Genomic DNA, 15,119 nt, shown 5'->3' with positions numbered 1-15,119 from the left:
GATTATAACTGTTTGGTATTCTATAAAAAAGAGACCTCTGTATAACAGCCAACCTAGGACGGGCAAGATGGAATAGGTGGGTATTCCGAGTGATGCGGGAAGGGACACGTAAGGATAGTTCCTGAAGTAATATTTCCGATCTTAAGGTTCCATTAACTATTTTATGTAGATATTTCAGGTCAAAGATAATTCTGCGTACTTCAGGAGTCTGAATATTAAGATGTCGCAAGAGCTCCTTCTTAGATAATATTCGAAGTGCAGGAACACGAAAACGGACTATAGCAATGAAGAAATTGAGAACAGAATCAAGTCTGGAGAGATGTGTAGGTGCTGCCATGGCCCATATGGGAGAGCAGTATTCGATCTTGGGCGCTATTAAAGTCTTATAAAAAGTTGCTAATGAAGAAACAGTGCGTAGTTCGGTGAATCGATAAAGAAGTCCCAACATGCGCATCCGATTTTATCCGATTAATCACCTTAATTAATTAGTAAGTTCATTCTCCTCTCTCTGATCGGAACAAATCTGTCTAATACATGCTGGTTGAACTCTGGTATTCTTATTGTCAGCTCTTTTCCGATGGAAAGCATAACCAATGGTGATAACCTTTCTTGGAACATTCAATTCCTTGAAAGTGTCAATTCTTTCTCATGTGGAAAAAAAAAAAAAAAACTTCGTCTTTTGCTGACGCCATAGATACAGTTAATATTAATTTCAAAAGCTTTGTAGATTCACTAAATATTTTTTCTAGATTATTGCGAACGATTCATTCTAGCAAACTCAGTCCCTGACAGTGATCCGAATTCCTCTTCAGCGTTGACTGAAGAGAGTTCGTAGAACAGATTAGTGTTATAAAAAAAATGTACATTGAACACATTTTATTCACAGTTTATCCAGGAAAATTTAAAATAAATTGAGGAAATGTATCTGGTGTAAACAACACTACTGCCATAAGATATCCTGTAAATTTAAACTGGATTTTTTTTCGAACACTCTCCTGAATTGCCATTAATTGCAAATTTTTCCTCAGTTTAAAGCTGGTCAATGTTTTTTGTAAGTTATTTACAGAAGTCATGATATACAATTCATTCAGAATTTTTAGGTTATTTACAGAATTAAAGCACACACAATAAAATTAAACCTAATAATTAAAAACCAAACAGCTGATACAAAATAAGTACTGGTATATGAAATCCGAATGTCATATATTCATACATCAACACACACACATGTGCATAAAAGAAGAAAACTTCATTCCAAATCATCCGTCTTGGTTGTTACGCAATGCACGATGAACACAATATACTTCCACATGAGGCGAAACAACGCTTACCAATGTGATATGTTCTGGGAAGGAAACCTCGAAACCCGCCAGATGAAAGATCAGCACGTAACAGAAGCCAAAAATCAAAGAACATCAAAACAAACAGCACTGCCAATTCTACACCCAGAAATGTTAACTGGGAGGGGTCCAAGGCATTTGAGGGAGGTCCAATACGTCTACATAATATGGAACCTGTCATATACTGCACCCGAAAAGACGATAAGTAATTCTTACTTACTGTCATCTATATTTTTAGAAAAAGTGATAGAACGATTATTTTTATAAGAAAAGAAGAGTACATGATGAGGCGTAAAATAAAATATTTATCCTACATCAATCGTTCCTCTGTTAAACAAGTATAGTTCGTTAAGAAAGTCTACAAATGTTAGTCAAGTTTCGAAAGTTTTGGGAGGTCCGGACCCGGTGGACCTCCATCGTGGCTATGCCCCTGAGCATTGCTAACTAGTCCCAAATTCAATGTGGTGTTCTCCATCATACAGTTTTATGTGGAAATTATCAAGAGTATAAAATATACTTATTTTATAAAAGAAATATGTTTATACTAAAATACTATCCACAGAGGGGGGAGCGATTCTATATACTGACTTATTAATATTTGATTCACAAATTACTGTAGAAGAAGCCTTCATTATCAATATAAACTAAGAGTTAACTTGTAAATGCGGGTCTACTTTCATTTGTTTTCTCCTCTACTAGATATTTTCTTATTTTGTAATTCTGCAATCACTTTTTTAATTGTCATTATATTGATTTGCTTCAGTATGGTCCCGTAATTTAAAAATATGAATGCATAAAAACAAATTCCATTTGTTAATTATAATATTTGTTAATTATCTTATTTAGGGCGAAAAACCTTCTCGTTCACTGGAAACCGTGCTTTGTTGCAGAAGCACTGCAACGACCTGTCCCTTTAACTTGTAAGATAGGGGAAAGGAGACTTAACGTTTGCTCCAATTGCCGCGCTGAAGGAATCTGGTCGTTGTATGCTCGCTGCAACAAAATATAAATTAGAGACTCTGTGACGGATTATTTTTCGCTTTTTAAAACGGATTAACGGAACGGACAGTTACAGAAGTGAAAAATATGTTATTTAAAGTGTATATATGCAAGTATTAAAAAGTATTTTTCTGTACTTTACTACTATTGATGATAATATTTTTTCTTAAAAAATCTTGGTCGTTGCGCAACGCTGCAACACTAGCATTAGCCGCCACTGAGCCAAAGTTTCGCAAACAAAGGACGTAATGTAAAAATTTCCTAACAAATCACTATTTACCCTAGGATCATGGTTCGTACCTAATTCTTTTTAGACTTCATTGTTGTAAACTCCAGAACTAAACAATGACAGTTTTTTCCCCAGTCAAGGTGACGGAATGTTAATCTCAGACCAGTGGCTTTCACTTCTTGTAAACATAGATTAAGAAAGGGTTGTTCAGGGGCAGAGCCCTGCATGGGCCGGGCGCGCCCGGTTCGACCCGGAATGTGCCCGGCCCGTTCCTGCCCGTTTCAAGTAATATCAAACTGGACCGGAACCTAACCGGGCCGAATCGGGCCGGACACAAATGCTATAGGGCCGAACCGGACACTCTGAAAGACGGATCGGAAACTAATGTTGTCATCCATTTTTTTTAACGTCCTCCACTACCCCTGCATTTGCCGTGTTCGTACGGTCTTACTGTCAGCCTATGTTAATCGTAATGTGTTTTGGAAACTGACTCTATTCAAGACTGCAAAGCACTGTAATACTACTACTACTATTACTTCTACTACTACTACTACTTCTACTATTACTACTACAACCACTGCTTATACTACTACAACTGCTACGACTTCGCGTCAGAGTTGACATGTCTGGTGCTACCGAATTTACCTTCTAAGTACAGAAAAAAAACGGAGAAATGGTAGTTATTATGGCCGGTCTGCGTAGAATGTGAACCGATGCTTGGTCTACAAGGGACAATGGTGTCTCAGTAGGAAAAGCACTCACATCTGGTGCTAGAGGTCGTCGGATCAATCCCTGATTGTGCTATGTGAGCTTTGTGGTGGACAAACACCGTGTGCGTGGGAGTTTCCGAGGTGGTCCCGCTTCCTCCCACTTTATTCATTCCACCATTTCATTTATTTCTCATCATCACCGTCTCCTGTAGCCTAGCTGGGATAAGTGTGGGACGTAAAACTCAAAGATTTCATTTTCATTGTTTTGTTTTCGTATTACTAGTAATAGCAGTAGTGGTATTCGCTGTCGTATTAGTATAGTAATGAGTAGTAGCAGTAGTGGTAATAGTAATAGTAGTAGCAGTGGCAGCAATAGTGGAATTAGCACTAGCATTCGTAATCGTAATAATAATAGTAGTATTAGCAGTAGAAGTTGTAGTATTAGTATCACATACGGTGTAGCAGTTTTACATATCTTCTTTTACTCGTAATGCACTAATGAGTGTAGTACAAGACTTTTACGTCCATGAGCTGTATTATTGTATAATAAACATGGCTGAACAGAGCAAGCACAGATAACAAATAGACAGACAGAATAGGGATATAGAAAACAAACCTTGGGTAACCTTTCACACGATTTTCCCATTCGAGAAGGACAAATAAACATTGCAATATTATGACGACACATTTCTCATTTTATCAACTTGGTTGTTCTCAGGCCGGTTACGCCCGGCCCATTTGTGCTCGGCCAGTTTAGGCTCCGGCCCGGTTAGAGCCCGGCTCGAGATTCGGGCCGGGCCGGGTCGAGTCGAGCCGGGCACAGAATACAGATCCATCCGGGCCGGGCCGTCTTCGGACCTGGGTTTGCAGAGCTCTGTTCAGGGGAGAGGGGAAAAAGCTAGAAACACGTGCAGTGTTTTGTGGTCACGTGTAACACGGATATTTGTGTTGTTGCAGTTTACTAAACCTTTTAGCTAGGTCTTGTTACAAGCTTTCTTTCTTTTCTTTGAAAGTCCAATTGATGACGTCACAGCCCCTATCCATCGCACGCGTAAAGTCTAGAACCTAATGAAACATAGTTTGTAATGCTTCTGTACCTGAAAAACAATAAACCCGGAGGATAAAGGTGCAATAGCAGAGTTATAACGTAAATTACCATGGTATATCCATATGGTATAAAATATACCATTGTTCGCAAAACGGTTAAATAATTTTAAAAAATGCTTTGAGGTTACTTGTATCTGTCACCTCAGATTTCTAGCCTCCATAGCTACGCCCCTAACTTAAATAGTACATAATATAATTAACATATTTAGAGCCACATTCCGATGTGTTGCTCAGAGTGACATTTCTTGTCCCTTAGTTTGTTGAAATTAACTTTAAGTGCACTAATGTTTATTTCGTTTTCTTGTTTAGCCTCCAGTCTTGCGCCGCCGCCTATTCCATCAGCGTGCCCAATTGGAAAATTGCGATGCCTGGATGGAAATTGCATTGGAGTGGATCAAGTGTGTGACAGAATACAAGATTGTGGTGACGGGGAAGATGAAGCACACTGCGAAGAACCTCTAGTTCTCTGAAAGAAAAAGATTTAATTCAAGTAATGAAAAAAATGTGATGTTGAAAATTTCGTACCTGTATCACGACGTGCAGCATAGAAAATAATATTTGAGAACCAAAAAAATGGTTCCACAGTATTGACGCAAGACTACTGGATTTTTTTAAAGAAAAAATCATTATTTATATCCTTTTATCAAGTATTCAAGTAAATATCAGTAACATCATTAAAATCATAATAATGTACTGTTGTGATCCGTCCAGTGAATTTTGCGTTGTGAATTTAATTTTATAATATATTATTGACTGAGGTATATCGGGGTTAAATCATTGCTTTTTGTGTATGTTTGTGTTAATCATTGTATTAACACAATACAAGGGTTAAATTCTGCCAAGGTGGAATTCGTATTACTTTTTTTTAAAAAAAAGAAACAAAAAGAAACTTGTATTGATAATGGAATCCTGCTTTGTATATATATTTATAAATGTTGAAAAAGAAAGAACAATCGTTTACAGGATGGAAATAAATTGCTTGTCAATCGTGATTTGTCAATTATGACAAAAGACTCTTTACTAAAATAAGTAAAAAAAGTAGTTACAATGAATGTGGGTCGAAAAACACGACCTTCTACAGTTGTAAGTTGCCGAAAACGTGTTATAGTACGCACAAAATATTGAATAACTTTATTTCTAAAACTATCTTTAAGCTTTGTTAACATCACAACTTGGACGAAAATTTTCGGATACTTCATGCGACCATCGCCGAGGGTTAAACATTAATATTTTTTTTTTAATTAGTAAGTGAGAAAATGTGTTGAGTAATCCTAGAAAACAAATATCGAAAGACTGTTGTTCGCGTTGCAAATGAAAATGAATGGTAGAGTTCCTATATCATTATCTTCACTGCAAAGGTGACAACTTCGAAGTATGTTCGTTACCTTTTTATTTAGTTTGAGGGGTTAACAAATACTGAACACCCGGAAGATGGATGGTAATATATATATTCACGTTATCAGAAGTGTCCAGAACGGATGGGGAAAAATTCTAAAACGAAAAACCAAGTCATCTACGCATAGACATTTCAAAATTACAATTTGAGCTAGATGTCCTTTGCATATTTGAAACGTGTTTTATTTGAAAGGCACATGAAGGTTGAAAATAAGTTGTTGAAGTCATAGAGTCATTATACTGGCATCACGAAAGTTTATTTAGATTTTAAAGATAATATACATTTTCATTGTTTTGCATTTAAGCTCCGTGGAGATTTGTGTATATATTGGATACAGAAAGAACTGGAATTTATAAATTAATGCAACATTGATTGATTTCTATATACAACAGTTTGTCTAGAATGAATAATCGTCTCTAGCTAATACTTTCATTTGACCGTGTAATGAGTTTTTCCTATTATTTCAACTTTAGCTTTAAATTCTGACGGCTATCAAATCATCGTGGTTGGTTGAGCTGTACATCAAAAGGGGTCTTCATTTTAAAGTTTATGAGAAAAGAAATTACAAACGTGAGTACCCGTACTTTTGCTGGCGTCCGTTCATGGATATTTAGATAAATTTATTTTTATTAATGTTTTCTGGAGATATTTTAGCAAAGCTCATAGTTTACGAGCTAGAATGCTTTTAAATGTTGATATCTCAAATTTTCGACAGCTTATAACACTGAAAGATGCGTTTGCTAATTCATATTATATTCAATTTGTGTAGTCATTTTTTTTCTTATGAAATTGTTCACGATAAGTTTATTTCCACCCTGTACAATGCCAATCTTTTAGTGAGAGAAGCCTAAGAAAAGGTCATTTTAGCTTTGAAGAGCTGCTATTTCTGTAGTTCTTTGGTTTATCATAAGTTTGGATGGGAACAAAATATCTTTTACCATCATTTCTTTTCTTTGTTTTAATAATTCATAGCTGGCTTTACTATTCTTGTAATTATTGGCTTGCTTCTTTTTGTAAGGGCGCAAGGTCAATTAACGCATACGCATATATGGTGAGCTCAAAAATAACTTTCACAAGTTTAATATACATAGCGATATCAATTGGTACCAATTTAGTAATTATTATTTTAAAGAAAGACTTGAAAAAAAAAAAAGAAAAGAAGCTCTCAATAATAAAAGAAATGGCTTATTTTATCATGATGTCTCAGAGTGTATGATATTTTTTGTACGTATTATGTTGTTAAATGTATGTGTGAAGTATGTAGTGTATTATCTGGGTGAATGTGATGTATGGTAAAAATCACGAACATACGTATTTTTGTAAATAAATTACAAAATAATTTAGATTTGTATTTTATTTCTGACGTACCTTAACGAACATGATATTTGTATCGTATGCATAATGTGTTTTTACGAACTTTGAAGATCACAAGTTTCTTTTTAGATATCCAAACTATACTATGCATAAGTCTAGTAAGTCTTGTTGAGCGACTCTACCTTCGTCTGTCTGATGACACGTATCAGAACAAGAACGGTAACTGAGAGCCACAAATTGTTATTCTGATAACGACTCAAAATCCCAAGAATAGTTTAACAGATACAATCTGATACATTTTGTTAAAGTTAACTAACATTTACCTGTAATGTTTTCTTAGAATCCTAAAAGGATTGTTATAGTTCAAATTTAATTTTGAAACCATTCCTGTTGCCATCAACAACTTGAAGACTTCACTTTTCACATTTTATTGAATTTAGTTCAAGACTAAAATCGGAAATCATGTAATATTTAATTCACGAAAGGAACAAAATATTTCATTTCGTCTTCACACATTCATAATTTCTTGGTAGTTACAAATCTTCAGAATCTACGGGTGAACACTTCGTATTCTCACGAGCAAAACACTTCTCAAATGGGGGGGGGGGGGGAGAGAAAGAAATTTGTTTTATATTGAACAGAAAAAAAAGTGATTTTGTGAACAATCAGGATTTCTTCCAGAAAATTTTGTTCGGGTTGGTAAAATAAATTTTTGTTCGGCTTGGGAGTCGATAAGCATGATTTGTAGACACACTATTAGGTCTCAAAATATAACACAAGTTTCTTTCTCTCTTTCTTCATTTGAAAAGTGTTTTGTTTGTAATATTAGTTTGAAGACACGAAGTGTTCGCTTGTAGAACGAAAGAAACCTTTACATTCTAAACACTTGCAACTGCCAAGAAGAAGTTAAATATTTTATCATCGTAAATTAAGTATCACATGATTCATTTTATTATTGTACTAGCTGAATATACCCATTCTTAGCATAGGGGCAGTATTTGGAAGTCAACGCCTGTGGAAGTATTACCATTCATTTCGGCGACCGCGAAAACTATGGACCTGACACTAATATCGATCATTTTGGATTACTTTTACATATCTCGGTATTCCCCGCCCCCCGCAGACTCCCGGCCCGCATGCAATGGTAGCTGAATTTGCAAGTGATCACTAATGGAAGTGTCACCATTGATCTCAGCGACCGCAAAAACTATGGATTTGACACTAATATCGGTCATTTTGGATTACTTTTACATGTCTCGGTATACCCCCCCCCCTCGCTGCCCACCCAACACAAGTACATACTGATCATGTGTAAAGAATGTTCCTCGAGGTACATTGGAATGTACATGATAGGTACGTGAATAGAGCAATCATGTGAAATACACATGTAAGGAATAAGGTTACTTCCGCCCAAAAGTACGTGCATGACACATACCGAGGAATGTATCTATTATGTGTATATCACGTACCGTGTATGTACTTGACACATTTACTTGGCATTGGCATGTGCCAGGAATGTACTAGGCATGTCAGTAATGTTCCTTAGGGCAGTGCTATGCAACTGGGGGTGCGAGTACTTAAATACTAAAACCTTAACGCTTCATTTTTACGTTCGAATTTAGAAGCTTGTACTTTTAAAAAAAGCCAAGCAACTAACTCTGAAAATATATGCCCTCCTCCGGCATCTGTGTGGCAATTTAACTATCTATTAAAATACTACAGTAACATTTACGAGCGATTTTTTTTTTATTTTATTTTTTTTTAATTTTTTTTATTTTTTTTTATTTTTATTTTTTTTTACAGGCTAGCCTTACGGGCTAGCAGCCTTGCAGAGGGTTACGCCCTCTTTTAGGAAAGAGACTTGATGGTTAACTATGGAATGAGTATGTTAGATGGGCTAAGTGATTTTAAACTTTATTAGCAACAACATTTACATAAATAAGAAATTTTGGTGGTGGAGACTTTAGGAACATTAATCCTTAACATTTGGTGCAGGTATATACACAAGGAAAATAAACATACAATATATTGTAAACAAATAAAGGATAACAAAATGAGAATGATCATTAGGTATGGAATTCATGATATGTACAAGTATAGCAATGGGAGTGAAAGATGTGGTGAGTTGCATACACAAGACAACACGTGGATGATAATAATTAGACAAATGAGATTATCTGCAGCCTAGGGGCTACTCTAGGCAATGATGGAGACGAATGAGGCCCTTGTTAGTAAAAATGGTAATCACTGTGCTGGAAATGATGGGTGAATGAGAGGAAGATGTTCATGAATGACGTAATCTGTGATTATAAGTAAAGCAGGGTCTAACGGTGGTAGAGTATAATGATATAATGTGAAGAGGAGCGAAAGTGGAGGATGATAATAACGGTGAGGTGTTGGATGAAGTGCTAAATAACGCATTGTGTCCTGTAATAAAGGATGTCGTGTTTCGAAGCGTTTGGTGATAAATGTTAGCCGCAGCTTTTCTAGGTAGTATTGTAAAGTCGGAAAAGTAATTTTGCGATATAGTTCCTGTGTAGGACTAGGCAGCTTAATGCGGAACGCTGTACGGAAAGCATGGCGTTCCAGAATTAAAAGTTTATTGTATTTGGTCTAGGAATCAATTCGTGCGTAACTAGCTTATTGTCCCATAGTTTCGTTGATCCAAACATGCGTTGAAAACTACTGTCATTGAGCATCTTGTTTAGTATATGTCAGTTGCTTGAAGCGGAAACAACAACATTTTTTCTTCAACTGAAAATGGCGCATTTTGTGCCTGATAAAGTGCTTTTGCGGGGAGTTATTCTTCATTGTTTTAACATGAAGAAAAGTGCTACCGCAAGTCATCATATTTTAGTGGAAGTGTTTGGTGACCATGCTCTAGCTGAGCGAACGTGTCAGAAGTGGTTTTCACGGTTTAAAGGTGGTGATTTCAGCTTGGAAGACCAAAAGCAATTTGGACAGCCAAAAGAATTTGAAGATGAAGAATTGAGAGCATTGCTTGATCAGGATTCGTGTCAAACGCAGGACGAACTTGCAGAAGCATTTGGAGTTGAGCAAACAAGTTTCCAAACGTCTCAAAGCCATAGGAATGATTCAAAAGATGTCTTATTGGGTTTCACATGAATTGAAAAGAAAGACGTTGAAAGAAGAAAAACCGTTTGCGAATTGCTGCTTCAAAGACAGAAAAGGAAGGGATTTTTGCATCGAATTGTAACTGGTGATGAGAAGTGGATTCATTACGAGAATCCTAAACGAAAAAAGGCCTGGGTGAAGCAAGGTGAACCAGGTCCTTCACAACCGAAACGAGATATTCATTGTGCAAAGGTTATGCTGTATATATGGTGGGATTTGAAACGTGTGGTGTACTATGAACTTCTGAAACTTGGTGAAACTATTAATGGACACCGCTATCGACAACAATTAATGCGTTTGAAGCAAGCTCTGGCCTGAAAACGACCAGAATGGAATAACAGGCATAATAAACTTATTTATCAAGATGATAACGCTCGACCACATGTCGCAAAACCGGTCAAAACCTATTTGGAAAATGTCGGATGGAAACTGTTACTCCACCCGCGATATTCACCAGACACTGCTCCGTCTGACTACTACTTGATCGATTGCATGAATAACGATTTGATTGGACAGCGGTTCACTTCTTCAGAAAATATCGAAAAATGGATCTTTGATTAGATTGCGTCAAAAGATGAGGAATTCTTTCGACACGGAATCCGTAATTGCCTGAAAGATGGGAGAAAGTAGTGGCTAGCGATGGACAATATTTTTGTTAACGTATTCATTTACTTTGTTTTTGAAATAAAGCTTCAATTTTTATTAAAAACCGCACGAATTAATTCCTAGACCAAATAGAACTTAGTGGGTGCAGCTATCCAAGCAGTAAATCCATATGTAAGGACAGGTCGTAAGAATACCTTGTAGGTATTTAGAATGGTGTGTGCTTTAAGGCCCCAGGTGGTACCAGTCAATCGTTTCAATAGATTGAGTCTATTATAGGCTTTTGTAGTAATGACTTTCAGGTGTTGGGACCAAGTAAGGTGGCATCATAGGTAATTCCCAGATATGTGACAGTATTGCTGATTTGAATAGGCACTCCATCAACATACAGAGAGAGATTGCGTGGATTTCTGCGGACTTTGGAAGTTCTTCTGGGTGGTAGGAATATGATGGCTTGGGTTTTAGCTGCATTGATAGTAAGCCGCCAAAGAGTGCACCAAGTGTGAAAGCGATTAATAGCAGTCTGTAACTTAATGTTGAGCTGCTGGATAGTTGCTCCAAGTGCGAGAAGGGCCGTGTCATCCGCATATTGGAAGAGATGGACCTGATCTGGCAGGCGGGGCATATCAGCTACATACAGAAGGTATAGTAAAGGAGACAAGGCTGACCCTTGTGGTACTCCAGAGAACAGAAAGATGGGATGGGACAAACTGCCTCGTACTGAGATATAGGTGATACGATTTGTAATGAAATGGTAAATGAGGCGAATGTAGGAGATAGGGAGCTGAAATTGCAGAAGTTTGTATATAAGCCCCTGGTGCCAGACTTTATCGAATGCTTTCTCCAAGTCAAACAAAACTAAACAGGAAGGATTAGCTGAATTAAAGTGTAAAGTAATGAGCGTTGTGAGTCGAAGTAGTTGATCATTTATGGAGAAAGCTGGTCGAAAACCTGCTTGTGTGACTGGAAGTAGGCCGTGATCTGAGATGAAAATATGTAATCTTTTAACTAGGATACGTTCCAAGATCTTACTGAATGTGGATGTAAGTTGTATAGGCCTATAAGACGCAACATCCTGAGGAGGTTTATGTGGTTTGGCAAACATTAGCGTCTTAGATGTTTTCCAAGCTAAAGGAAAGAAGCCAGTTCGCAATATGAATGTATAGATATTCGCAAGAAGTAGTATTAGTGAAATAGGGCATTCCTTGATATGGCGATACGTCACGTTATCTAAGCCAGGTGCAGTATTTCGTTTATTATTGAGAACTTGAGAGATTTCGTGAGTGGTGATTGGGGCGGAAACAGCAGTATTAGGAGGTAAAACATGAGTAGTATTCGGTTGTAGTTCTGGTGATGAAGTATTGAGTCTGTCTGCAGGGTGAAGTGTTTTCTCAAATGGCGGTGTGAAGATACGTTGTAGGTGATCTGCAAAGGCATTCGCTTTATCGCTATCGGTACTAACAGGTGTATTTACGAGCTTTTTTTTTTAATTGCTAGCCGAAGGCTAGCTCCCTTGCGAGGGTTACGCCCTCTATCCGGGGTGAGTGCTGAAAGTATTGGGGTAGTAAGGAGATTGGAGCTGGTCTATGGGATGTAGGAGAACTGGAACATCATGTATTTAAGTAACACTTTATTATATTTCAACTTTATTTCATTTTATTATAGTATGCATCAGACATTATGATCTTGTGATCATAATCATAAGGGCAGGAAAAGATGATGGTGAGGTGCACTTCACAAGACAAACACAAACAGGTTGTTAAAAAGACGAATGCTGGTTATCTTCTTGTCCAGGGGCTACTCTGAACAGTGATGAAGACATGTGAAGCCCTGTTAGTATAATGGATTTACAGTGCAGTAAATGTGGGTGAAACATGATGGGGAAGATGATCGGAAGAATAGGCAGATGCGACAAAATGGTCGGGGTGATCAGGTGAAAGAGTTTTGAGATAAAGGGAGAAGAGCAGAGATAAAGGACAGGTGATGAAATTATAACCCAGATCGTAGTTGCGATCGATATCCATCGTGTCCACAAGTAGAGGGTGCCGTTGCTGAAAGCGGGTAGTTATGAACTTGAGCCTTAATTTTTCGATGTGATGAAGTAGGGTAGGAACGTTATGCGGTCATACAACTCCTGCGTTGGACTCGGAAGCTTGATTCGGTATGCTAGACGAAAAGCATGTCGTTCGAGCACTTTTAATTTGTTGTAGAAGTAAGGTACTGCACTAACCCAGGCGGGATGTCCATATGTTAAGACGGGGCGCAAAAATACCTTGTAGGTATTGAGTACTGTAGAAGGCTGTAATCCCCATGTGGTACCTATAAGACGTTTAAGGAGGTTTAAACGATTATAGGCCTTGCGAGTGATTTCTTTAAGATGTGGGCGCCAAGTTAGATGATGGTCTATAGTGAGACCGAGGTAAGTGACCTGTTTAGTGGGTTGAATTCGTGTACCGTCGACACTGATGTTAAGGAGATTCGGATTTTTCTGTACTCGAGAGCGCTTGCGAGGTGGAATAAAGACAATTGCCTGCGTCTTAGTGGAGTTTATGTGAAGTCGCCACTTATTGCACCATCGAAAGAAGGAGTCAATTGCTATGCTGAGAGAGGAGTTAATCTGTTGAATGGTTCGGGCTGTACAGAGAAAAGCAGTGTCATCAGCATATTGGAAAGTGTGCACATTGAGAGGAAGTGCCGGCATGTCAGCTACAAACAGAAGATATAGAAGGGGTGAGAGAGCAGAGCCTTGGGGTACACCAGAGTGAATAAAAATCGGATGAGAGAAGGAGCTATTGATGGTTACATAAGAGAGGCGGTTAGAAAGAAAGTGAAATATGAATCGGAGATAACCCACCCAACCAGGTACATTCTAGGAACGTGCCATTTAAGTTCCATATGTACCGTTTACGTACCTGGTACTTGAAAAATGTACATTTCATATGCATAGCACGTGTCGCTAGGTACGTGCCTTTCGAGGAATTTCTGACACTTGAAAGGTACTTTTACATGCTTCACTGGAATGTGAGGAATGTGAATGGCACATACCCCATGTACCATGGCATGGTTGTGCGTAAGTTGCTTCGTATTGCGACTAGGGTTGCCAATTTAGCCACTTTGTGACGAGATCTAGCCATTTTGAGAACGTCGTTAGTCACATAATTTCCAAAGAGCCAATAGTGGCTTTTTAGCCATATGCTTTTCACTTCTATAGCCACTTTCTGAGTTTAGCCACATTGTAATATATTGTGTGTGTCATTTTGCAATTTTCTGACGTTTGATGCGTTCTCTAGGTTGTAACATTCTAAACCCCACTGTCAGAATTGTCCTCATAAAATTAGCATTGATGGTTATATTGTGACGTTACACAGCAGAGAATTAGTTCAAAACCTGTACGTTACAACTAGACGTTAAATAAAATTTTCGGGAAGACGTAAGTTTAAGTATAAACTAACTCCTTAACGAAAGTCAGCCTGATAATATAGACATCCTTCAGGAAATGTCGCTTTTCAGTGGCAATAAGCTTGAAACCGGTGAAACATCTTTTACTGATTTAGCCTTCCTTTTCCATTATTATTTGGCTATGAAACAAATGCCGGAGACATATACAACCGCTATATACAACAGTGTGGTGTTGGAATGTGTAATGATTAGGATGTGATGTTTTATTTTATTTTTTTGAAAGTTCAACACTTCCAATGTACCCGTAAAAATGCACTAAAGAAATAGTGCCCATGTTTTTTAAATATTCAATTAGAACTGGACAATCTACATGAAATTTGCAATCGATCAGTGAAAACGTCATCTTTCTAGAGCCTGTAGTTTCTGAGATCTCATTGTCGAGAAACATATATGTGTATTTTAAAAGAGCTCCAAAGATGGCAGCACAATTCATTTGCATGTATTTCGGAGAAGGCTTACTAAAGGCAAAGGCCTTTGAACAATAATTTAAAAGGATAAACTTTGTGAAAAATATTTATTTCAGTAATTTATTTAAACTATACTCTTTTAAAAATATTTGTCTTTGTTATAAACGTGAAATCACAAATAACCGTAAATCAAAGGTTTGAATGCTAAGATTATAGGTTAGAGCTCGGTCGCTCGTAAATCACAATACTGAATCAAGTAGCCTAACCTCTCTTGTGCTAGTTAGTGTGCCAGCGAGGAACAAGTGTTGCAATACGCATTTGGGAGCAAAGCACACATACAACACTTAGAGGGTTGACGGAAGTTCTCACTTTCGAAGGGCGACTTGCTTTTTGAACTTCATCTCATCTCATCTCATCTCA

General features: G+C 37.5%; 1 protein-coding gene across 4 annotated transcripts in view; it reads left to right on the top strand.

The window, feature by feature from the left end:
• LOC145683990 (uncharacterized) overlaps positions 1–7,124 on the top strand; it is a 437,297-nt gene extending 430,173 nt beyond the window's left edge. For all 4 annotated transcript variants that reach the window (XM_081755756.1, XM_081755755.1, XM_081755757.1 and 1 more), the window contains exon 13: positions 4,695–7,124. In XM_081755756.1, coding sequence (XP_081611882.1) covers positions 4,695–4,855 — 161 coding nt within the window. In that variant the 3' untranslated portion in view covers positions 4,856–7,124. The remainder of the gene's footprint in view (positions 1–4,694) is intronic.
• Positions 7,125–15,119: the final 7,995 nt, after the last annotated feature.

This window comes from Thermobia domestica, chromosome 4, assembly GCF_964235325.1.
Source record: "Thermobia domestica chromosome 4, izTheDome1.hap1.1, whole genome shotgun sequence".
NCBI classification, from domain to species: Eukaryota; Metazoa; Arthropoda; class Insecta; order Zygentoma; family Lepismatidae; genus Thermobia; species Thermobia domestica.
Note: the sequence above shows the minus strand (reverse complement) of the source record. Positions and strands in the feature narration are given on the sequence as shown.